Source organism: Vipera berus (genome assembly GCF_964194415.1).
Source record: "Vipera berus genome assembly, chromosome: 1".
NCBI lineage: Eukaryota > Metazoa > Chordata > Lepidosauria > Squamata > Viperidae > Vipera > Vipera berus.
Window position 1 is genome coordinate 1,322,412 of NC_138202.1, and position 25,677 is coordinate 1,348,088.

At 46.5% G+C, this 25,677-nt stretch overlaps 1 protein-coding gene across 1 annotated transcript in view; it reads left to right on the top strand.

Moving 5' to 3' along the window:
• The window catches only part of FBN3 (fibrillin 3), a gene marked incomplete at both ends in the record, with an annotated part of 201,276 nt that overhangs the window by 62,050 nt on the left and 113,549 nt on the right, over window positions 1–25,677 (top strand). Inside the window, 8 exons of the mRNA XM_081314809.1 lie at window positions 765–962; window positions 3,601–3,726; window positions 5,597–5,722; window positions 13,158–13,310; window positions 15,802–15,999; window positions 20,305–20,448; window positions 23,756–23,875; window positions 24,326–24,451. Coding sequence (XP_081170935.1) covers window positions 765–962; window positions 3,601–3,726; window positions 5,597–5,722; window positions 13,158–13,310; window positions 15,802–15,999; window positions 20,305–20,448; window positions 23,756–23,875; window positions 24,326–24,451 — 1,191 coding nt within the window. The remainder of the gene's footprint in view (window positions 1–764; window positions 963–3,600; window positions 3,727–5,596; window positions 5,723–13,157; window positions 13,311–15,801; window positions 16,000–20,304; window positions 20,449–23,755; window positions 23,876–24,325; window positions 24,452–25,677) is intronic.

Consider the following 25,677-nt stretch of genomic DNA (forward strand, 5'->3'; position numbering starts at 1 on the left):
AGAATAGAATAGAATAGAATAGAATAGAATAGAATAGAACAGAACAGAACAGAACAGAACAGAATAGAACAGGACAAGACAAGACAGAACAGACTAGAACAGAACAGAACAGAATAGAATAGAAATTAGAATAGAATAGAACAGAATAAGGAATAGAACAGAACAGAACAAGGAATAGAATAGAATAGAATAGAATAGAATAGAATAGAATAGAATAGAATAGAATAGAATAGAATAGAATTTAAATGAGCAGAATAGAAATTAAATGAATAGAATAGAAATAGAAATAGAATAACAGAGCTGGAAGGGACCTCAGAGATCATCTAATCCAGCCCCATGCTCAGGATGCAAACTCTGTAACATTTCAGACAAATCGTTGTCCAATCTCTTCTTAAAAGCCTCCAGTGCTGGAGCCTTCACAGCTTCTGGAGGCAGGGCCTTCCACTGGTTCAAGGGGCACAGAGAAGACCGTCCTTCTTAGGGCCCCCAGAGCCCCAACTCTTAGCCCCACTGGCCGACAACAAGCCACACATTTGCCCAGGAACACAGAACTGCTCAGGCTTGGTAAAATGCCTTCTCCAGGTAGTAAAGTTGCTCCCCAAACTTTGGCAGCCCACAGACTGTGGCGGGAGACTTATGTGAATCCCATGGCGTGGAAGCCCCCCTTGGACCCTCCTCTGGGCACCCTCAGGGCTCTGTCCATTCGGCCAGGGGACCCCCCTTTCTGGCTTGGCACTGACCACCTCCCTTATTTTCCTTCCTAGATTACCGGACGGGACCTTGCTTCAGCCAGGTGAACAAGCAGATGTGCCAAGGGCAGCTGAGCGGCATCGTCTGCACCAAGACCATGTGCTGCGCTACCATCGGCCGCGCCTGGGGCCATCCCTGTGAGATGTGTCCGGCCCAGCCCCACCCCTGCCGCCGCGGATTCATCCCCAACATCCGTACCGGGGCTTGCCAAGGTCGGTGGTGTTTTTTCTGCATGAGCCAGCCAGGTTCTCTATACAGGGCCCGGTCCAAAAGGTCGAGATGGCAGCCATAAGGGTGCATATAAATCAACCATTCAAAATAGAGCTGGAAGGGACCTTGGAGGTCTTCTAGTCCAGCCCCCTGCTCAAGGAGGAGATCCTAAGCCAGGGGTAGGCAACCTTGGCTCTTTGATGACTCGTGGACTTCAACTCCCAGAATTCCTGAGCCAGCAACAGCTCAGCTTGGAAACCTCTCCGTTTCCCCTCAGCATGGCTGGCTCTGGAATTCTGGGAGTTGAAGTCCATGAGTCATAAAAGGGCCAAGGTTGCCTACCCCTGTAACCTAGACCATTTCAATCAATCAATCAATCAATCAATCAATCAATCAATCAATCAATCAATCAATCAATCAACCAATAGAGCTGGAAGGGACCTTGGAGGTCTTCTAGTTCATCCCTCTGCTCAAGCAGGAGACCCTATACAAGGACAGGACAAGAAGCAATGGATGGAAACTAATCAGACAGACAAGATAATAATAATAATAATAATAATAATAATAATAATAATAATAATAATAATAATAATAATAATAATAATAATAATAATAATAATAAATAATTAATAATGATAATGATAATAATAAAGTTGGAAGGGGTATTGGAGGTCATCTAGTCCAACCCCCTGCTCAAGCAGGAAACCCTATACCATTTCAGACAAATGGCTGTCCAGTCTCTTCTTACAAACTTCCAGTGCTGGAGCATTCACAACTTCTGGAGGCAAGGAGTTCCACTGATTAACAGAATAACAGACGTGGATGGGACCTGGGAGGTCATCTAGTCCAACCCCCTGCTCAGGCAGGAAACCCTATACCATTTCAGACAAATGGCTGGCCAATCTCTTCTTAAAAACTTCCAGCGTTGGAGCATTCACCGCTTCTGGAGGCAGGTAGTTCCACTGACTGATCAAGTCGAGAAGCAACCTGGAATTAAGGAGCAACTTCCTAACAGGGAGGACAATTAACCAAGGGAACAGCTTGCCACCAGAAATTGTGGGCGCTCCATCACTGAAGATTTTTAAGAAGAGATTGGAGAGCCATTTGTTGGAAATGGTATCAGGATTCCTCCCTGAGCAGGGGGTTGGACTAGAAGACCTCCAAGGTCCCTTCCGACTCCGTTATTGTATTCTTTTCTATACCATCTTGGACAAGTGACTGTCCAACATCTGTTCTTAAAAATCTCCAATACTGGAGCGTCCACGATTTCTGGGGGCAAGTAGTTCCACTGGTTAATTGTCCTCATTTTTAGGAAGTTTCTCCTTAGTTCCAGGTTGCTTCTCTCCTTGATTGGTTTCCATCCGTTGCTTCTTGTCCTGCCTTCAGGGGCTTTGGTGAATAGCTTGACCCCCCCTCTTCTTTGGGTCAGCCCCTCAAATACTGGAATGCTGCTATCCTGTCCCCACTTTTCTCCTTCGTTTCTCTAGACTGGCCATTCCCAAATCCTGCAACCGTTTTTCTTCGTATGTTTTAGTCTCCGGGCCTTTGAATCCTCTCAGTTGCTCTTCTTTGTCCTTTTCCCAAACTCTCAACATCTTTTTTGTAATGTGGTGACGCAAACTGGATGCAGGTATTCCAGGTGTGGTCTTACTAGGGCTTTACAAAGCGGTCCTAAGACCTCGCGTGATTTTGATTCTGTGTCTGTGTTTATACAACCCAGGATTGTGTTAGCTTTTTTGACTGCTGCCGCACACAGCTGGCTCCCGTTTAAGGGATCGTTCACTGAGGACTCTGAGGTCTCTCTCTCACGGTGGCTTTTTTTCAAACTGGGCTTTGTTTTTTTCCTTGAGGAAGATGTTTCACCTCTCATCCAAGAAGCTTCTTCAGCTCTGACTGGATGGGGGGAGGGGGGAAATGGAAGGATTTTATATTCCTTGCAGACAGCTGGTCATTTGCTTCCTTTGAGAGAGCCGTTGAGGCCACTTGGAGGTTTATCTTTGTGTCCTCAGGCTCACCTGAGTGGTGCAAAGGGGTGTGGAGCCTCCTTGGAACTGCCGAAAGGACTGTGTTGTTCCAAGGAGGCTCCACACCCATTTGCACCCCTCAGGTGACCCCGAGGACACAGACAAACCTCCTAGTGGCCTCAACGACCCTCTAAAAGGATGCAAATGACCAGCTGTCTGCAAGGAGTATAAATCCTTCCATTCTTCAGTCAGAGCCGAAGAAGCTTCTTGGGTGAGAAGTGAAACATCTTCAAAGAAAAGGCTCCACACCCATTTGCACCGCTCAGGTGACCCTGAGGACACAGATACACTTCCAAGCAGCCTCAACGACCCTCCAAAAGGATGCAAATGACCAACTGTCTGCAAGGAGTATAAATCTTGCCATTCCCCACCATCCAGTCAGAGCTGATGGTGGAGAAGCAAAATGTCTTCAAAGGAAAACGAGAAAGTCCAGTTGCCTCCTGAAAAAAAAAAGGACCATTGGGACAACCGTGACCCGGAGGACGGAGAAGCTCCATAGACAGGCGGAAGGGTGGAAGAGTTTCTGGACAGCATTCCTGCCCTCCGAGGCCCTTTCCCCTCTTCCCCCGGGCAGGTGGGCTCACTCAGATCTGGGGGCCCTGTTCTTTCCCCGCAGATGTGGACGAGTGCCAAGCCATCCCTGGGCTGTGCCAAGGGGGCAACTGCCTCAACACCGTGGGCTCCTACGAGTGCAAGTGCCCGGCTGGCCACAAGCAGAGCGAGACCAGCCACAAGTGCGAAGGTGAGGAGACTCGGGGGGAGGGTGTTCAGGGGGAGGAGAAGCAGAAAGGGGCGTGGAGGGTGCAAGGGGGCCTCTTGTCCAGGCTGTCCAGAGGGACAGTGAGGTGCCCCGTGGTTGCAAAGAGGCCATCGCTCCGAAGATGATTGGAGAGGGTGAGAAACTCTGCACATGCTCAGGGCAGCTGAGCATCAATAGATTACATACAGAGATAAATATAGAGTTACAGATATATAGATGTATACATATAAATAGATAAATTGATTATGTGTTAAATGTTTGTTAAGTATTTAGAATGCACTTGCTTAAGTCCCAAACATGGGACAAATCTTATTTCCTGTTTCAGCCTAACCCAAGGCCATCTACAGGCAGTAGCCACAGCAGTGGCAGCCAAATAAATTGATTATATATATAGTTATAGAGATAAGTGTGTGTGTGTGTGTGTGTGTGTGTGTGTGTATGTGTATGTGTATAAATAGATATAGAGATAAATATAAATATATAGATTAGAGATAGAGATAAATGTAGAGATATAGATGTATAGATATAAATATATAGATTATATATATAGTTATAGAGATAAACGTAGAAATATAGATGTATATGTTAAATATAAATGTATAAATAGATTATATATAGTTATAGAGATAGAGCTATAGAGTTATAGATATAGATATGCAGATATAAATATAAATATATAGATTAGATACAGAAATAGAGATAAATATAGATATAGAGATATAAATATATAGATATAATATCAATATTGATAGATAGATATATATAGATATAATGTATAGATATAAATAAATATAGTCAAGGCTATGGTCTTCCCAGTTGCAATGTATGGCAGTGAAAGTTGGACCATAAGATAGGCTGAGCGCCAAAGAATTGAAGCCTTTGAACTCTGGTGCTGGAGAAGACTCCTGCGAGTCCCTTGGACTGCAAGGCGATCCAACCGGTCAGTCCTAGAGGAGATCCGCCCTGACTGCTCTTTAGAAGGCCAGATCCTGAAGCTGAAACTCAAATCCTTTGGCCACCTAATGAGAAGGAAGGACTCACTGGAGAAGAGCCTAATGCTGGGAAAGGTGGAGGGCTAGAGAAGAAGGGGACGACAGAGAATGAGGTGGCTGGATGGAGTCACTGAAGCAGGAGGCCTGAGCTTAAATGGACTCCAGAAGATGGTAGAGGACAGGAAGGCCTGGAGGAATGTTGTCCATAGGGTCGCGATGAGTCGGACACGACTTCGCAGCTAACAACAACAACATAGATATAAATATGAATATACAGATATAAATATAGATATAGAGATATAGATATAATATATAGATGTATAGATATAAAAATAAATATATAGATTAGATAGGCATAGATATAAATGTAGAGATTTAGATATATATAGATATATATATGAATATATATAGATAGATATATAGATACAGATATAGATGTATAGATATAAATGTAGAGATATAGAAATATAGATATAAATATAGATAGATAGATATCTAAACAGATATAGAAATACAGATATAGAAATATAACCTATAGATGTATAAACATATAGATATATAGATAAAGGTATATAGATATAAATGTAGAGATATAGATATAGATACATAGATATATAGAAGTAGAAGCAGGTAAATAGATAGATCTGCTGATGCTTTATTTAAGCTACATTTGTGTATCGGTGATTGCCTGACCTCTGTAGATGCTCTACTACACTGAAGGAACGGCGCACCCTCTTTCCTCACTGCCGCTTCTTAGACTCGGCGTCTCAAGGGGGTCTGTCCACCCGGGGCCGGGTTTGTCCTGGGGAGGGATGGCTTGGCCAGGCACAGCCGATTAACCACCATCTCCTCCTCCCCAGACACGGACGAGTGCAGCAACACGCCCGGCGTTTGCAACGGTGGGGAGTGTACGAACACGGTGGGCAGCTACGTCTGCGCCTGCCCACGAGGCTTCATGACCAGCCCAGATGGGTCCCGTTGTGTGGGTAAGCGAGACGCTAATACGGCCCAGGTGGGCCTCGCTATTCTATGTGGCCAGGAGTCCCAAGGGTAAGAGGTGTGATGGCACAGTGGCGAGAGTGCAGGCTACTTCTGCTGACTGCCGGCTGCCAGCAGTTTGGCGGTTCAATCCTCTCACCGGCTCAAGGTCGACTTGACCTTCCGTCCTTCCGAGGTCAGTAAAAGGAGGACCCAGATGGTTGGGGGCAAATAGGCTGACATTGTAAACTGCTTAGAGAGGGCTGTGGAAGCCCTGTGAAGGGGTATATAAGTCTAAGCGCTGTTGCTATTCTCTCCCTCCTTCCCTCCATCTTCTCCTGTTTGAGCAGGGGGCTGGACTAGAAGACCTCCAAGGTCCCTTCCAGCTCTATTCTGAATCTGATTCCCTCTCCTTCCTTCAGGCCCTTTTCTTTCTACCTTTCTTTTCTTTCCTTCCCTCTACTCTCTCCTTCCTTCCCTTCTTTTCCTCCATTTTCCCTTCTCCCCTGCTCCCTCCATCTCCTATTTCCCTTCTCTTTTTCTCTCCCTCTTCTTTCCTTCCTTATTCCCTCCTTTTTATTTTTCCTTTTCGTTCTTTCTCTGCCTCCCTCCCTCCCTTCTTCCTTCCTTCCTTCCTTCCTTCCTTCCTTCCTTCCTTCCTTCCTTCCTTCCTTCCTTCCTTCCTTCCTTCCTTCCTTCCTTCCTTCCTTCCCTGGACATTTACAAAAATAGACCAGGCAGTCATTGGATTGGGATGGTATCAGATCTCATGCCTTGTGCAGGGGGTAGGTCTAGAAGACCTCTGAGGTCCCTTCCAGCCCTAGGGTTCTCTGTTCTGCTTCCAAAAAGAAGCCCTGAGCTTGGAGAACCAGCTGTCCCTCGTGTGGGGAGCTGCCTGGCCGCTCAAGTGAATCGCTTGGGGTTAACTGTTTCCGGATTTCACAATTAGCCTGTTTCCTTTGTTGAATTATCACATTTTTGCAAGCCAAAGGAGGACTAAGGGGGACATGATAGCAGCCTTCCAATATCTCAGGGGCTTCCAGAAAGAAGAGGGAGAATCAACCTCTTCTCCAAAGCACCAGAAGGCAGGAAAAAGAAGCAACGGATGGAAACTCATCAACCTAGAACTAAGGAGAAACTTCCCGACAGTGAGAAAAAAATTAACCAGTGGAACCACCTGCCTCCAGAAGTTGTGGATGCTCCAACACTGGAGGTTTTCAAGAAGAGAATGGACAGCCATTTGCCTGAAATCCTATGCCTAGAGTTTCTTGCCTGAGCAGGGGGTTGGACTAGATGACCTCCAAGGTCCCTTCCAGCTCCTATTATTCCGTTCTAACAATGCAGAAGGAGCCAGGTTTTTGTGGGTGGGGGGTGTGTGTCTCAATTAATCCTTTGCAAATAAAGCTTCTGTTCTCCTCTTTGTTGATGGGGTGGGGGGCAAAAATCTGGAATGCGGGTCTGGCTGAATGCCTTCTCTCATTCCCACCCTCTTGTCCTAACCAGAAAATTCCTTTTCTAATGACTTCCTCGCTTGCTTTGTAATTTTATTGGCTGGGCTGCCAGGAATGGCCTCTCCCCCACCGCCACCCCATTTTGCTCCCGAGGAATATAAGCCACCCTAAAGCTTTCCCTTCCCTGTCTGGATCCCAAACTGGAAAACCGCCACCCCCACCCCCACCTCCTCCCCATCAGCCAGAGGTGAACAAGGCACCCCGGCTGAGATGGGACAAAGATCTTTTTTTTTTTTGAGAGGTTGGACAAAAGCAAACATCTGCCAAAGTTCAAGTCCTTGCAAGCTGCTTAAAACAATAAATTTATTTATTTAGCGTATGGCGTAACATACATGGACTTACAACATGCGTTAACATTCCGCCTAGATTAAAAACACAGCAAAATATGAATGTTTAAAAAAGATCTATGTTCAAATACCAGTGTCTACTCTAGGCCAACTAATCATTAACATGCGGCGTTGGTTATCTGGAAAAAAATGGAATGGAATAGAATTAAGAATGGAGTAGAGTAGAGTAGAGTAGAGTAGAGTAGAGTAGAATAGAATAGAATAGAATAGAATAGAATAGAATAGAATAGAATAGAATAGAATAGAATAGAATAGAATAGAATGGAATGGAATGGAATGGAATGGAATGGAATGGAGTGGAGTGGAGTGGAGTGGAGTGGAGTGGAGTGGAGTGGAATAGAATAGAATAGAATAGAATAGAATAGAATAGAATAGAATAGAATAGAATAGAATAGAATAGAATAGAATAGAATAGAATAGAATAACAAAGTTGGAAGGGACCTTGGAGGTCATCTAGTCCAACCCCCTGCTCAGGCAGGAAACCCTATACCATTTCAGACAAATGGCTGTCCAGTCTCTTCTTAAAAACTTCCAGTGTTGGAGCATTCACGGCTTCTTGTGGCAGGTTGTTCCGCTGGTTAATTCTTCCAACTGTCAGAAAATTCCTCCTTAGTTCCAGGTTGCTCCTCTCCTTGATGAGTTTCCATCCGTTGCTTCTTGTCCTGCCTTCAGGGGCTTTGGAGAAGAGCTTGACTCCCTCTTCTTTGGGGCAGCCCCTGAGATATTGGAATAAGTTACATACAGTCCTTGACTTATAAACATTCATTTACTAACCATTCAAAGTTACAACAGCACGGAAAAAAGGGTCTTATGACCGTCGCAGCATCCCCGCGGTCAGGTGATCAAAATTCGGACGCTTGGCAACTGTCTCATATTTACGGACGGTCGTAGCGTCCCTCCGGGGTCACGTGATCCCCCTTTGCAACTTTCTGACATGCAGAGTCAATGGGAAAAGCCGGATTCACTTAACAACCACGTCACTAACTTAACCACTGCAGTTGATTCACTTAACCACCGTGGCAAGAAAGTTCGTAAAATGGGGCAAACCTCACTTAACAACTGCCTGGCTTAGCAACAGAAATTTTGGACTAGTTGTCGCCCTGAACCGAGGACTATCTGTGTTAAGATGTCACCTAGATTTAAAGCACAGTAAAATATGAATGTTGAAAGGGTATGCATTCAGATACCAATGTATAGGGCAGGGGTCTTTAAACCTGGCCCTTTTATGACTTCTGGACTTCAACTCCCAGAATTCCTCAGCCAGAATGGGGAACCATGGCTCTTTTATGACTTGAGGACTTCAACTCCCAGAATTCCTCATCCAGCATGCGGGAACCATGGCTCTTTTGCAACCTGTGGACTTCAACTCCCAGAATTCCTCAGCCAGAATGGGGAACCAGGGCCCTTTTATGACTTCTGGACTTCAACTCCCAGAATTCCTCAGCCAGCATGCGGGAACCATGGCTCTTTTGCGACCTGTGGACTTCAACTCCCAGAATTCCTCAGCCAGAATGGGGAACCATGGCCCTTTTATGACTTGTGGACTTCAACTCCCAGAATTCCTCAGCCAGCTTGCCTGGCTGAGGAATTCTGGGAGTTGAAGTCCACAAGTCATAAAAGGGCCAAGTTTGAAGGCCGCGATGTGATCTACCATTTGATGTGAGACTCTGCAGTCACATTGAGGGGTGCAGGGGGCTGTACCCCATTTATACAATGAATTCCAGCAGATGCCATGCAGGGTGGCAATGAAAGAACCTTGTCAGAAGTGAAAGGAAGATAAAGTCGGTTGGTTTGATCCTGATTAAGCCAGGACACGTTTTCATATGAAGCTCTGATAACTCTTTAGAGCAGCGTTTCCCAACCTTAGGAACTTGAAGATGCGTGGACTTCAAGCTGGCTGGGGAATTCTGGGAGTTGAAGTCCACGCATCTTCAAGTTCCTAAGGTTGGGAAACGCTGCTTTAGAGAGAAAGAGAGAGAGAGAGAGTCACAGAGACAGAAGGAGAGAGAGAGAAGCAGAAAGACAGACAGAGAGAGAGAGAGAGAGAGAGAGAGAGAGAGAGAGAGAGAGGAGAGAAAGGGATAGAGAGAGACAAAAAGAAATAGAAAAAGAAAGAGGGAGGGAGAGATAGGAAGAGAGAGAGAAAGAAAGACAGAGAAAGACAGACAGGGAGGGGGCAGTAAGAGAGGAAGAGAAAGAGAGAGAAAGAAAGACACAGAGAGAGAGAAATAAAAAAAGAAAGAGGGAGAAAGAAAAAGAGAGAAAAAGAGAAAAAGAAAAGGAGAAAGAGAAAGAGAGAGAGAGAAAGAGGCAGAAAGAGAGAGAGAAATAGAAAAAGAGAGAGAGGGAGGGGGGAAGAGAAAGAGAGATAGATTTCTACTTTGAATGGAAGAATTGGCACAGCTAATAGAAAAACCCCGTTGATGTTCAGCCCTGTTGGGAGAAAACATTTGCCAGTCTTCTTTGAAAAGAGAAGCGGTCCGGGTTCCAATCTTGGTGGGGAGGCTGGGAAGGGTCAAAGGTCAAGACTGGGAAAAGAGGACGGCCAGCAGGAGTTACGGCCGCAGTCAGTCCACTTCACTTGGTTTTCTCCGCAAAGGCAGCCCCTCCTCTGGGTCTTAGAAGCTGGCTGGGGTGGTCGTGCTCGGATAGGAGACCACTAGGAAATCCCCAAACCTGCAGAAAGACACACACACACACACACACACACCAAGAAAAGGCCAAACCAGAGGTGGGGGGTGTTAGATGTTTAGTGCCAGCCATTGGCAGTTCCCCAAAAGGGTCATCAGATGGAGGCAAAGAGGCTTCTTTGCTTCCACTGATGAGCCAAGGGTCTCGGACCCACAGCCCCATTGGCGAGAGAGTTTTATGGTCAAGGAGGGGCCAAGACCCCCCATAAATACCTCTGCACGAGGGGCTGCTCTTTGTTCTAGTTCTCCATTTTCTACTTCTTGTTCTGCTTCTACTCCTAGTTAGTTTAGTCATGTAATCCTAGCTTGTTTTGTTTTATTTTATTTCTCTCTCACATGCAGGCATGAATGCTTTCATGCCAAGTATTTCTTTCTCTTTGAATAAAGCTAACATGATTGCATCTCTGCGTTCTGCCTTTGCTTGGGAGCTCCTTTAACGATTCATTGTGAGAACACCTCACAGGGGGAATCTCTACTCAGACCGACTGTTCACTTGGGGAACTGAAGGGAGGAGATGTTGAGGAGAACCCGAAGCAGGGAAAGGAGACCACCAAGAAGGTTGCAGAGTTGATCGAGAAGTGAAATCGAGTTGGTTGGTGGATTAATGGGGAAAATATTTCTTTCTCAAACTTGCATGCTGCCCCAAAGGCGACACTAGACAGGCTACAGACGTGGAATAAAATGTGCAATGAAGCACTGAAACGATAAACAAGGATCATGAATTTAAAATTCAATTAATAAGAATTAATTCATCGCTTTCCTCTTCTCTCTCTCTCTCCTTTCTCTCTATCCCTCTCTCTTTCTCTCTTTCTTTTTCTCATTCTCTCTCCCTTTTTTCTCTTTCTCACTTTCTCATTCTCTCTCCCTTTTTTCTCTTTCTCTCTTTCTCTATCCGTCTGTTTCTCTTTCCCTCTTTCTCTCTTTCTCTCTTTTTCTCATTCTCTCTGTTTCTCTTTCTCTCTCTCTCTCTCTCTCTCTCTCTCTCTCTCTTTCTCTCTCTCTCTCTCTCTCTTTCTCAGTCTGTCTGTCTGTCTGTCTGTCTGTCTCTCTGTCTCTCTCTCTCTCTCTCTGAGCAAAGGAGCAGGGGAGGAAGAATCACGGTCTGGGAGCAAGGATGGGGTGGGGGCAAATCGTATAAGCATCTGGACCCTGCAACCTTTTTCCCGGCTGCCAAAACGTTGAGCAAATGCCGGGCAGATTCAATTAGGCCAGCCAGGTTTTTAAAATAACCGAATCCTCCCCAAGGAGGCCTTGGCGTGGCCAGCTGGACCACGTCATGCCACCGTTTCCCTGGAGCGAACATGTGTCGTAAATGTGTGCTGTCGCTCGCTGCGATGGACAATATTTTTTCTGGCCAAACTTGAAGAACTTTCTCTTGGAGCTGACGTTCCCTGAACTGAAAGGGTCTTTTGTTCCCAAGCACCTGGGGGGTGGCCGGGGGGGGGGGACGGACTTCTGAGCATCCTTTAACTTTGCCGGATTAAAGATATCTTTGTGGTCCCGATTAGGAGCCGGAGCCCTCCTAGGAATAGTTCGAAATACTCAGTTTTTCCAGCAGGAGTGGAGCCTTTCCTGATAGACACCCCCCCCCGTGTGACTTTTTTCGCCCGTTGCATGCAGGGAATCACATAAAGGAACTATTTAGCAGTGGAGAAGCAGCGGCTGGGCGATTATCCCCACCTCCGCCTGTTCCTTTAGACCCGCTGATGCTTGGGGGATCTTCCCCACGGATCCGCTTGGAAAACAAAAGCCAGCCTAAATTTTATTTTATTTTATTGAAAGAGTCCGCTCTGTTCCCAACCGGATGCTTTTCGCCCCTCAGTGCTTAATGGGAAATAAAGTCTTGATGTCTCCGCATTACAAGGGGCCTCCCCTTAACAGCCATTCATTTAGTGGCCGAAGTTACAACGGCACTAAAAAAAAAAGCGACGTATGACTGTTTTTCACACTTACGACCGTCACGTGGTCAAAATTTTGGAGGCTTGGCAACAGGCCTGTACTCGCGACGGTTGCATCATCCCGGGGGGGCTCGCGTGATCCCCTTTGGCGGCCTTCTCACGAGCCGCGTCAATGGGGGAAGCCAGATTCACTTAACGACTGTGGCAAGAAAGGTCACAAAACGGGACAAAACTCACAAACGACTGTCTGGCTTAGCACTGGAAATTTGACGCTCAGTTTTGGTCGTAAGTCAAGGACTACCTCATTCAATGCAAAGAAAAAAAAAAGGTGGGAATTTCGGCCCATCCAAGATCCCTCTGTCATAGCCTGCTGACAAAGCCCAAAGCCCCCCCTCCCCACGAGGCTCCCCCCCCATCGTAGCAGGAGGGGGGACCCTGCGATCCTCTGCATGCAATTTCGCCTTCAGACTGCTTGAGCAAATCTCCTAACTGCAGGCTGTCTGGGTTTAGGTTGGACTCCATTTCCCATCTTCCCCAGCCAGCACGGTGAATGCAAGGGGTTTATTTGATTGAATGATTGATTGATTGATAAGTGAGCATTCACAATAACACTGAAAAAAGTGACTTGGGACCGTTGTTTCCTACTCATGGCCATTGCAGCATCCCTGTGGTCAACTGATCATGATCGAAATTCAGATCCTTGGCAACCGACTCACATTTACGACGGTTGCAGTGTCCCGGGATCATGTGATCCCCTTTTGCCACCTTCAGACAAGCAAAGTCAATGGGAAAAACCACTTAACAACCATGTTGCTAGCGTTAACAACTCCAGCGATCCACTTAACAACTGTGGCAGGAAAAGTTGTAAAATGTCTCACTTAACAAATGTCTCACTTAGTGACGTAAATCTTGGGCTCCATTGTGGTCATAAGTCGAGGACTACCTGTACCCCACCCGGCCATTTCCTGGCTTACCTCTGTCTTTCTTCCGTCTGCAGACCAACGGATTGGCACCTGCTTCTCCGCGCTGATTGGTGGGCGGTGCGCAGGGGAGCTTCCTGGCCAGTATACCAAAATGCAATGCTGTTGCGACTCCGGGCGCTGCTGGGCCATTGGACAAACTCCGGAGATGTGCCCTGTACGGGGATCAGGTGAGTGAATTGCCTAAGACCCCACAGCTCCCCTGGAGGGACTCGGGGCAACATCAAGCTCCAGAGGAGACCCAAAGAAGGACAATGGATGAGTGGCACAGCAGTACAGCTGCAAATCTGTTGCACTTCCTCCACTGGGATTAGGTGCTTAGAGCTTCTCTTTAATTGTTCTCATCAATGTTGCCGTGTCTTTTGCAGCTCTTCTTTAGTTATTCTCATCAATGTTGCCGTGTCTTTTGCAGCTCCTCTTTAATTATTCTCATCAATGTTGCCGTGTCTTTTGCAGCTCCTCTTTAATTATTCTCATCAATGTTGCCGTGTCTTTTGCAGCTCTTCTTTAGTTATTCTCATCAATGTTGCCGTGTCTTTTGCAGCTCTTCTTTAGTTATTCTCATCAATGTTGTCGTGTCTTTTGCAGCTCCTCTTTAGTTATTCTCATCAATGTTGCCGTGTCTTTTGGAACTTCTCTTTAATTATTCTCATTATTGTTGCTGTGTCTTTTGGAGCTTCTCTATAGTTATTCTCATTAATGTTTTCGTGTCTTTTGGAGCTTCTCTTTAATTATTCTCATTAATGCAGCTGCAGGGTTTCCATGATACGGTCCTTAATTCACATTAATGGCTTTGCAGATTCTTTCAAGAGCTTTACACAAACCTGTTATATGGTTGACTTACAACCATTCATTTAGGGAACGTTCAAAGTTAAAACAGCACTAGAAAAAGTGACTTTTGATTGGTCCTTCCTTGCACTTACAACACTGCAGCGGCCCACACTCACACAATCACGCTTGCCAACCAGCATGTATTTACAACAGTTGCAGCTTGCTAGAGACACATTAATTGCCATTTGCAGCCTTCCTAACTCCCTTCCAACAACCAAAGCCCCGGGGGGAGGGGAGGGGGAGCCAGACTTGCTTAACAACCATGTGATTCACTTAACGTATAAAGGTATTTAGAAAAAAGGATATAAAGTGGGACACAGCTGACTTAACAACTGTGTTACTTAGTGACAGACATTCTGGTTCCCACTGCAGTCATAGATTGAGGACTCCTTGTAGTTTTTCAGAAAGTGCTTCTTCTCCTCCCCCTTTACTTCTCTTCTCCTCCTTCTCCTTCTCCCTCTCCTCCTCCTCCCCCTTTCCATAATAATAATAATAATAATAATAATAATAATAATAATAATAATAATAATAATAATAATAATAATAATAATAAAGTTGGAAGGGACCTTGGAGGTCATCTAGTCCAACCCCCTGCTCAGGCAGGAAACCCTATACCATTCCTTCTCTCCTTCTCCTCCCCCCTTTTCTTCTCCTCCTCCTTTTCCTTTCTTCCTGCTCCTTCCCCTTTCCTTCTCTCCCTCTCCTCCTCTCCCTTTTCTTCTTCTCCTTCTCCTCCTCCGCCTTCTTTTCTTCTCCTTCTCCTTCCTCCTCCTCCCTCTATCCCTCTCCTTCTCCTTCACCACCTCCTTCCCCTTTCCTTCTCTCCTTCTTCTACTCTCTCTCCTACTCCTCCCCCTTTTCTTCTTCTCCTTCTTCTCCTCCCCCTTCTTTTCTCCTCCTCCTCCTCCTTTTCCTTTCTTCCTCCTCCTCCCCTCCTCCCTCTTTCCTTTTCTCCTTCTCCTTCTCCTTTCTTTTCCTTTCCTCCTCCTCCTCGTCCTCCGCAATGAGAGACCTCGTGTCTCCCAGGCCTGCAATCCTCACGTCCAAAAAGAGACACAACGTCCCAGCAAAGTGGCAAAGCCGGGTCAGGACCAACGTACACACACACACACACACAAAGAAAGCGAAGACCCAGCCACATGAATGCTTTGGAGGGAGAAGCTGAGTTGAAACATAAATTTACAAGGATCACACGGTGGAAACCATTAAATAAATTGCAAAACATTAAATAACATTAAATTAAAGAGAAGCTGCAAAAGACACGGCAACATTGATGAGAAATAATTAAAGGAGAACTGCAAAAGACATGGCAACTTTGATGAGAATAATTAAAGAGAAGCTGCAAAAGACACAGCAACATTGATGAGAATAATTAAAGGAGAACTGCAAAAGACACGGCATCATTGATGAGGATAACTAAAGAGGAGCTGCAAAAGACAGCAACATTGATGCGAATAATTAAAGGAGAACTGCAAAAGACACAGCAACATTGATGAGAATAATTAAAGAACTGCAAAAGACACAGCAACATTGATGAGGATAACTAAAGAGGAGCTGCAAAAGACACAGCAACATTAATGAAAATAATTAAAGGAGAACTGCAAAAGACACAGCAACATTGATGAGGATAACTAAAGAGGAGCTGCAAAAGACACAGCAACATTAATGAAAATAATTAAAGGAGAACTGCAAAAGACACGGCAACATTGATGAGAATAGCTAAAGAGGAGCTGCAAAAGACACGGCCTAATTGGTGAGTGAGTTTTATAGCCACCCTTACCTTAAGCCCAGTCAGTAATCAGGAATATTGTCTGCTTCTATTTCTTGCAGATGAATACCGCTGGCTGTGCATCGAAGGTCTTCCTGTCATTCCGAGTTTCCCAGGCAATTTTCCCGGCCTTCCCAGCTTCGGTCCCAATGGGGTTGGGCCGGGGATAAGTGGTCCCGGAGGTTTTGGGCCCAACGGAGCCAACGGACAAGGGGGCATCCCTGGATTGCCAGGGACGGGCCCCGGGAGTTCCAGCATTGGTGAGAGAGGGCGCCTTGCCAAGACGTTGGTTAAAATCAGAGTTTCCGTGCCCGACAGAGCCTGTAGAAGTGGTGGAAGTTTTTAAGAAGAGATTGGAGAGGCATTTCTCTGAAAGGACAGAGAAAGGACATCTCCCGAGTCTGTTGGAATGAGGTGGGGTGGGGCTGTACTAAAGTTAAGTAAATAAGTAGTTTTGGAAGCAAAACGTCTATGGAGATACCGTATTTTCCGGCGTATAAGACGACTTTTTAACCCATGAAAACCTTCTCAAAAGTCGGGGGTCGTCTTATACGCCGGGTGTTAGGGTTAGGGGCGGTTTTATTGTCCGATGTTACAGGAAAAACCAGAGGCAACACCCCTCCACACATACACACACGCAGGCAACCTCGGCAGCTCATTGATAGGGGGGGAGGAAGGGGGAGAGAATCACAAAATTGCTGTCTGTTGTCGAGCCCTGCGGGCCTGACACTACGCAGGGGGTCTCGTTCCAAAAACAAGCCCTGCTTCACCTGCTCACCCCCCCCCCACTGCACACAGCTCGCTCCATGACCCGGCGCTCCGACAAACAAGGCAGGAGGTCGCCCGTAATCAGCAAGCCCGACTATCAGCTGATCGCCGGTTCCTGGCTCTGCAAACCCGACGACCAGCTGCTTCACGGCGTTTGCACGCGCCTGCATCACAGGGCTTTGCTGAGGACCCCGCAGGCACTCAGGAGGACAGCCCAGTCTGCCTTGCCATAAAGGGAGCCTTGGCACTACAAAACATGCTAGCTGTTCCCTTGCCTGCCGACGGACCTGTGCCGGGACTGCATGCTATAGCCTGCGCGCTGGAGGCAAGGGCCGGCTGTTTTCCGTCGGTGTCAGATGGACCGGAGCCGGGGACTGCTGGAGGGTGGCCCTGGGACGTGTGGAGGAGCCCACTGGAGCCAGATACGGATGAGGGGGGGGCAGTTGGTTGGAGAGGGATAGGCACACACTGGGAGCACGTTAGCGTTTTCACCCGGGTTGGGGTAGAGGGGGTTTGGAGAAGAGTCACCCAGGATACTAACAGCAGCAAGGTTTACAACGTTGAAGTTGTCAAGAGTCGGAAGCATGTGGAGGTTAAAGAAATGCAGGCAGGCTCTGGATGCCGGAAGTGTACTTTGTACGTTGCTAAGCACATTGATTTCTGCTTTAGATTGTAAGCTGCCCTGAGTCTTTGGAGAAGGGCGGGATATAAATGGGATTTTTTTAAAAAAAATTGCGTCTTGGAGACAGGGAGGGCTGGGCAGGCAGGGAGGGAGGGAGAGCTGACCCACCCAATCCTAGCAGACTTTGTATGCAGTGGGGTAGTCTTATACGGCGAGTATAGCCCAAACCCTATAATTTAACAGGAAAAGTAGGGGGTCGTCTTATACGCCCAGTCGTCTTATACGCCGGAAAATACGGTACTCCGTCCTCCAAGTCACAGTTGTCCCAAATGTGCTTTTTTTCCAGGAGGCAACAGGACTTCCTTGTTTTTCTTTGAAGACATTTTGCTTCTCATCCCAGCAGCTTCTTCTGCTCTGACTGGATGGTGGGCAAGGGAAGGATTTATACTCCTTGCAGACTGCTGGTCATTTGCCTTCTTTTAGAGAGTCATTGAGGCCACTTGGAGGTTTGTCTGTGTCCTCAGGGTCACCTGAGGGGTGCAAATGGGTGTGGAGCCTCCTTGGAACAACACAGTCCTTTCAGCAGTTCCAAGGAGGCTCCATCCCCATTTGCACCCCTCAGGTGACCCTGAGGACACAGATAAGCCTCCAAGTGGTCTCAACGATCCTCTTGTTGTTGTTAGTTGCGAAGTCGTGTCCGACCCATCGCGACCCTATGGACAATGTTCCTCCAGGCCTTCCTGTCCTCTACCATCTTCTGGAGTCCATCTAAGCTCACGCCTACTGCTTCAGTAACTCCATCCAGCCACCTCATTCTCTGTCGTCCCCTTCTTCTATTGCCCTCAATCTTTCCCAGCATGAGGCTCTTCTCCAGTGAGTCCTTCCTTCTCATTAGGTGGCCAAAGGATTTGAGTTTTAGCTTCAGGATCTGGCCTTCTAAAGAGCAGTCAGGGTTGATCTCCTCTAGGACTGACCGGTTTGATCGCCTTGCAGTCCAAGGAACTCGCAGGAGTCTTCTCCAGCACCATAGTTCAAAGGCTTCAATTCTTTGGCGCTCAGCCTTTCTTATGGTCCAGCTTTCACTGCCATACATTGCAACTGGGAAGACCATAGCCTTGACTATACGCACTTTTGTTGGCAGGGTGATGTCTCTGCTTTTTAGTGTGCTGTCTAGATTTGACATGGCTTTCCTCCCAAGGAGCAAGCGTCTTTTAATTTCTTGGCTACAGTCCCCATCTGCAGTGATCTTGGAGCCCAGGAAAATAAAATCTGTCACTACCTCCATTTCTTCCCCATCTATTTGCCAGGAATTGAGAGGGCCAGATGCCATGATCTTGGTTTTCTTAATGTTTAGTTTCAACCCAAGTTTTGCACTCTCCTTCTTCACCCGCAACAAGAGGCTCTTTAGTTCTTCTTCTCTTCTAGCTATTCTCTGGAATTCTGCATTCAATTGGGCGTATCTTTCTTTTTCTCCCTTGCCTTTTGCTTCCCTCCTTTCCTCAGCTATTTGCAAAGCTTCCTCAGACAGCCATTTTGCTTTCTTGCATTTCTTTTTCTTTGGGATGGTTTTGGTTGCTACCTCTTGTACAATGTTGCGAACCTCTGTCCATAGTTCTTCAGGCACTCTGTCTATCAGATCTAATTCCTTAAATCTATTTGTCACCTCTACTGTATATTCAACAGGGATATGATTTAATTCATACCTGACTGGCCTAGCGCTTTTCCCTACTTTCTTTAATTTAAGCCTAAACTTTGCAACAAGAAGCTCATGGTCTGAGCCACAGTCAGCCCCTGGTCTTGTTTTTACTGACTGTATAGAGCTTCTCCATCTTTGGCTGCAGAGCATATAGTCAATCTGATTTCTGTGTTGACCGTCTGGTGATGTCCATGTGTAAAGCCGTCTCTTGGGTTGTTGGAAAAGAGTGTTTGCTATGACCATCGTATTCTCTTGATAAAATTCTATCAGCCTGTGCCCTGCTTCATTTTGTACTCCAAGGCCAAACTTGCCTGTTATTCCGATTATCTTTTGGCTTCCTACTTTAGCATTCCAATCCCCCATGATGATAAGGACATCATTTTTGGGTGTTAGTTCTATAAGGTGCTGTAGGGCTTCATAGAACCGGTCAATTTCATCCTCTTCAGCACCGGTGGTTGGGGCATAGACTTGGACTACGGTGATATTGAATGGTTTGCCTTGGATTCGAACTGAGATCATTCTGTCATTTTGAGGATTGTATCCCAGTATTGCTTTTCCTACTCTTTTATTGACTATGAAGGCTACTCCATTTCTTCTGAGGGATTCTTGCCCGCAGTAGTATACCTGATGGTCATCTGAATTAAATTCACCCATTCCTGTCCATTTTAGTTTGCTGATACCTAAGATGTCGATGTTCAGTCTTGTCATCTCTTGTTTGACCACGTCCAGCTTGCCTTGATTCATGGATCTTACATTCCAGGTTCCTATGGAGAAAAAATCTTTACAGCATCGGACTTTCCTTTCACCACCAGACACATCCACAGCTGAGCGTCCTTTCGGCTTTGGCCCAGTCGCTTCATTCTTTCTGGCGCTACTAGTACTAGCCCTCTGCTCTTCCCCAGTAGCATATTGGACGCCTTCCGACCTGAGGGGCTCATCTTCCAGCGTCATATCGTTTTGCCTTTTGGTACTGTCCATAGGGTTTTCATGGCAAAGATACTGGAGTGGTTTGCCATTTCCTTCTCCAGCGATCCTCTAAAAGGATGCAAATGACCAGCTGTCTGCAAGGAGTATAAATCCTCCTATTCCCCACCATGCAGTCAGAGCTGAAGAGGCTTCTTGGATAAGAAGCGAAATGTCTTCAAAGAAAAACAAAGTCAAGTTGCCGTGTGAAAAAGCATCTTGGAAGCAAATCCACAGAGCATCTGATGTCCATCAGGAGAATTTGGGGCAGGGGCATTTCCCAGAGGAAGCTGGATCTTGCTCTAGAAGTCCTTTCTGTAAAACTAGGGTTCTAGTCCTCATGGTTTAGCCACCACAGAAGTGGCTGCATTGTACCCAAGAAGATCTCAAATTTTGGTCAGTGGGCTCAGTGTGCCAACAAGGGCATTTCTGGCCCTGCCAAGACCCCCCCCCGCCAAGATCTGGGCGGGGCTTCCCCTCCACGTGACCCCCCCCCTGCTGCCATGTCTCTTCTAGGCACCGCGACACTGAACCAGACGATCGACATTTGCAAGCATTTCACCAACCTGTGCTTGAACGGGCGCTGCATCCCAACCCCGTCCAGCTACCGCTGCGAGTGCAACATGGGCTACAAGCAAGACGTGCGGGGCGAGTGTATCGGTGAGCAAACCACAGTCTGTGCCAAGCCAGGCCGATGCTGGTTCCTCGGGTTGAGGTTTGGTTCACAGCCAAAGTGGGTGCTGCAGATCCAAAAAAAGTGAAGACGGTGGCTTTGACCGCCATATCAAACTCCCGCCCTGTGATGTGCAAAAAAAGCAGCGGAGCTTCCTTGATGCGGACAAGGCCACCATTTTGACTTTTCTGGACAGTCTTTCCTGCTGCCTGCCATTCAGACATGCATGCAGAAACTAAGTCAGGGACGGGATTTGCTCAGAAAAAATTATCTGTTGAGAAGATCGAAGCCATTGCTGATGTGTGGACTTCAACTCCCAGAATTCCCCAGCCAGTGCGGTTGGCTAGGGAATTCTGGGAGATGGAAGTCCACGCAACTTAAAGTTGTCAAGGTTGGGAAACCTTGGGTTAGATCAGAGGTGGGGAATTACGGCCCCTTTATGACTTGTGGACTTCAACTCCCAGAATTCCTGAGCCAGCCATGCTAGGTAAGGAATTCTGGGAGTTGAAGTCCACAAGTCATAAAAGGGCCATAGCTCCCCCATGCTGGCTGAGGAATTCTGGGAGTTGAAGTCCACAGGTCATAAAAGGGCCATAGCTCCCCCATGCTGGCTGAGGAATTCTGGGAGTTGAAGTCCACCAGCCATAAAAGGGTGGGCTGTCAGGGTGCCACCGGTCAGAGAATGTTGATTGGTGGCCCCCAGGGGGAGATCCTTCTCTGTGGGCGCCCCGGAGCTATGGAACCAGCTACCGGTTGAGCTCCGGACGGCGCCCGACCTTCGCTCCTTTCGCCGCGAGCTAAAAACATACTTTTTTGAACAAGCTGGCCTGGCCTGATGAGGGGATTGGGGGGGGTTGCTACTGTTTTTTATTAGGTTTTAATGATGTATTTTAGTATGTGAGCATTTATTTAATCTTGTTTTAACTTTTGTAATTTGTATTTTTATTCTTGCCCTGTTCACCGCCCTGAGTCCTTCGGGAGAAGGGCGGTATAGAAATAGTATTAAATAAATAAATAATAAATAAATAAATAAATAAAAGGGCCATAGTTTCCCACCCCTGGGTTAGAGGAACCCAACTGTTGCCTGCTCTTCTCTTTGATTTACGGTTGGCCTGTGCAAAGTCAGGGACATGAGTGTATGATCCTGAGGTCACTTGTAACAAAAATGTACGAGAGAATTTAATAAAATAACACCAATTCTCAAGGTAAAAATGGAGGTTGCGGGGAGCATTTTTTATTTAAGAGACACACCTGGAGGCCTCCATCGAACCGTTTCAGGAGTTCCCCCTTTTCGAAACATCCCCGAGCATCATTTCTCGGAGAAAAAAACTCTGATATAGCCCTTAAGTTGTTTCCCTAAATCTAGGGGTAAATTGAAAGGCCATTTGCAGCAGAGATCAACGCTTTATTTCCCTCCATAAACTGAAAGCATCGTTAAAAAAAAAGAGACTTGATTTATTGATGACATTTATTTACCGCCCATCTCGTAAGGAAGCAACTCTGGGTAGTTTCACAGCATAAAACATTAAAATCGTAACATGTAAATACAGGGAATCCTTCACTGTTTCTGTTGCTAAGCGAAACATTTGCCAAGTGAATTTTGTCCCGTTTTACGACCTTTCTGGCCACAGCTGTGAAGAGAATCCCTGCAGTTGTTAAGTGAGTCACACGGTTGCTAAGTGAATCTGGCTCCCCCTTGGACTTTGCTTGTCAGAAGGTTGCAAAAGGGGATCACATGAATCCTGGGGAGACACTGCAGCCGTCATAAATATGAGTCAGTTGCCAAGAGTCTGAATTTCGATCATGTGACCACAGAGATGCTGCAATGGTTGTCAGTGTGAAAAATTGCCTTAAGTCACTTTTTTTCAGGACTGTTGTAACTTCGAACACTCACTGAATGAACTGTTGTAAGTCGAGGACTGTCTGTGTATCTAAAACAATAAAATTAGAAGTCCCGATCCAGGTAAAATTATTGTCAAGGTTCTGACTGACGAACCCAGCCAAGCAAACACTTTTGAGACATTCCGATCTCTTAATGTAAAAACTTTATTGAGTGCATCATTTCGGCACGTATGAAAGGAAAACCAGCCCTGACAAACCCCTATAGTAAAAGTATAGATGACGTTGCCCAATTAGATGTAAATATATTGTTATGAGAAAAGGTCTGAGTCTGGTCAGACACCTGGTGAATCGTCCTTGATTCTCATGGTCTGCCTTCTTTTATCTTTGAGCCTGCATTCCATTTCTCCATCCTCCCCCCAAGTTTGTTGGCAAGCTGAGAAGCAATAACTGTTGCACAAGCAAAGCGAGCTTCAAGCTTGACACTTATAATTAAAAGATGAAGGTTTCTGATTTAAAACCCAGCCCTGCTATGCTGGAGAAGAAGCGTGTGGGAGAATAGAAAAATTGCCGCTCTGCGGGCAAACAATGGGATTTGCAAAGAAATGAGAATTGCAGATTTAGCCACCCAATTAATTTTCCGTGCCCCAAATGTATAAATGGCCCGAGAAAATTGGGGGAGCAATATCGTTTGCCCTGTTATTTGTCTTTATGATTGTTGCTGTCATAGCAACCATAGGGCTCCTGGCTGGGATATGACTCAGCCCAGGTCTGCTGATTCAAAAACATTGGGGAGGGCCTGTCTGGCAAAACGGTGCTTTTAAATTAGGGACCAGATGTCTCCAGTCAACAATTAATGCTTCTCCAAATCTCCCTGAATCTATTTATCCAATGACAGGCATGGGAATAAGGTTTGGGCCATTAATTATAATAATGGCCAATTTGGATGAAGATAAATGTTTGGGACAATAATTATTTCAGTTTTCTGGGAAAGATGGTATCAGAGAGGCCAGGAGACTATGACATCTGATGCTGGGGGGGAAATGGATTTGCGGTCCTTCCAAAAATGGCATCTTCCTTCAGTTTTAACAGGGATTGTCTATGGAGATCCTCCATCACCCAGTTGTCCCAAAGATTCTTTTCTTCAAGAGGCAACTGGACTTTTTTTGTTTTTCCTTGAAGACGTTTCACTTCTCATCCAAGAAGCTTCTTCGGCTCTGACTGGGTGGTGGGGAAGGGAAGGATTTATACTCCTTGCAGAGAGCTGGTCATTCTCTCCCTCTTTTTCTCTCTCTCTCTTTCTCCCTCCCTCTCTCTCCTCCCTACTCCTCTCTCCCTCTCTCTCTCTCTCCTTTTTCTTCCTCTCTCCCTCTCCCTCCCTCCCTCCTCTCTCCTCCTCTCTAACTTTCTCCCTCCCCCTCTTCTCTCTCTCCCTCTCCCTCTCTCTCTCTCAAGACATGGACGAGTGTTCGAGCAGCCCCTGTCTCCACGGTGATTGTGTGAACACCCCTGGCTCCTATCACTGCAAGTGCCACGAAGGCTTCCAGAGCACGCCCACCAAACAAGCCTGCATCGGTAAGTCACAGTGGGGTGACACACACAGAGTCAAGATAGCGGTTGAGGCAAGTCTTTCATTGCATCATGGTAACCATCTTCTTAGCCTTGTTTGGACCCTCTCCTCCACATCTGGAACAGAGATAGGAGCTGCTGGGAATGTTCCAGGCATGGTTTGTGGGACTGAGCTGGGGGATGCAGGACTCCACCTCCCCCCCACCCCCATTCGAGGATTCTGAGTGGCGGGATAAGCTTTCCTGCCCGCGGGTCGCCCTGGGGTCGCCTGCAGTTCTAGGCCACGTTTTTGCAACCTTGGCTACTTTAAGATGTCTGGACTTCAACTCCCAGAATTCCCCAGCCAGCAAGGCTGGCTGGGGAATGCTGGGAGTTGAAGTCCACAACCACTTCAAGTAGCCAAGGTTGAGACACACTGTTCCGGGCAGCGGATTCACCCTGTGGACCCTCTTCTAGATATCGACGAATGCATCATGAACGGTGTGATGTGTCGGAACGGGCGCTGTGTGAACACCGATGGCAGCTTCCAGTGCATCTGCAACGCCGGTTTTGAAATCACACCGGACGGCAAAAACTGCGCAGGTAAGGAAGGGCTGGAAGAATAAAGTAGAATGCAGAACAAAATGCAGAATAGAAATGGAATGGAATGGAATGGAATGGAATGGAATGGAATGGAATGGAATGGAATGGAATGGAATGGAATAGAATAGAAAATATGGGATGGGATGGGATGGGATGGGATGGGATGGGATAGAATATAAAACAGAAAAGAATAAATAGAATAGAATATAGAACAGAACAGAACAGAACAGAACAGAACAGAATAGAATAGAATAGAATGGAGTAGAGTAGAGTAGAATAGAATAACTTTATTGTCACTTTAAATGTACACTAATCGGTATGCATTAAGGGTCACCACCTCCAGTATACACTACATAAATATGACCAAAATGTTTTTGCGTATACCCACGTACCCACATATATTCTATGACACAGGGAAACAACGCAATCTAGTTCGGATGTATACATGTACATGGTGAGAAAAACGAGTCTTGTGAGTTGAATTCCCCCCGCATGTGCAAGACACCCCAGAAAAGAAGCATCACATTTATTTCGGCTTTACATAGCAAGCCGCCCACCCCCACCCCATATAAAGTCCCGACTCTTTCCTATACGTGACTGACATCATCATGTCATGGGCACGCCCACTTCTGTGTCATGGCCACACCCGTCGTGGCTTTGGGCTGCTCCCCCAGCTGCTAAACTGATTTTGATCCTGTCCAGGGTAACTCTGACCAGTGGATTCTCTAATTCAGAGTTTCCGAACTTTGGTCTATTTAAAAAATGTTTGAACTTCAACTCCCAGAATTCCCCAGCCAGTCTTGCTGGCTGGAGAATTCTGGGAGTTGAAGTCCAGACGTCTTAAAGCGGCCGAGGTTGAGAAGCACTGCTCTAATTGGCCATAAGCTGTATTAAGGTGCAGGGTGTGGTCAAAACAGTCAAGATGGCGGTCCCCACCGTGCATTGCACGTGAAAAAAATAGCCATGCGTGTTGTTTTGACCTCTTTGTGCAGGTTCCCCCACACACAACTTTCAGCACCAGCTGAAAAGCATCCTGCAAACCTGAAGAGATGGCACATCACTCTCTGACATATAGTCCACATAACGACGAGGACGGCTGTCACTGATCAGCGCCTCCCCCCCACCAAGGGCTCGTTTGCATATTAATTGGCCTGCTGATCGCTCCAGTTCTGATTTTTGTTTTGTGTTGCGTCCCGTCTCAGCCTCAACTGGGAGGAAAGTGACTG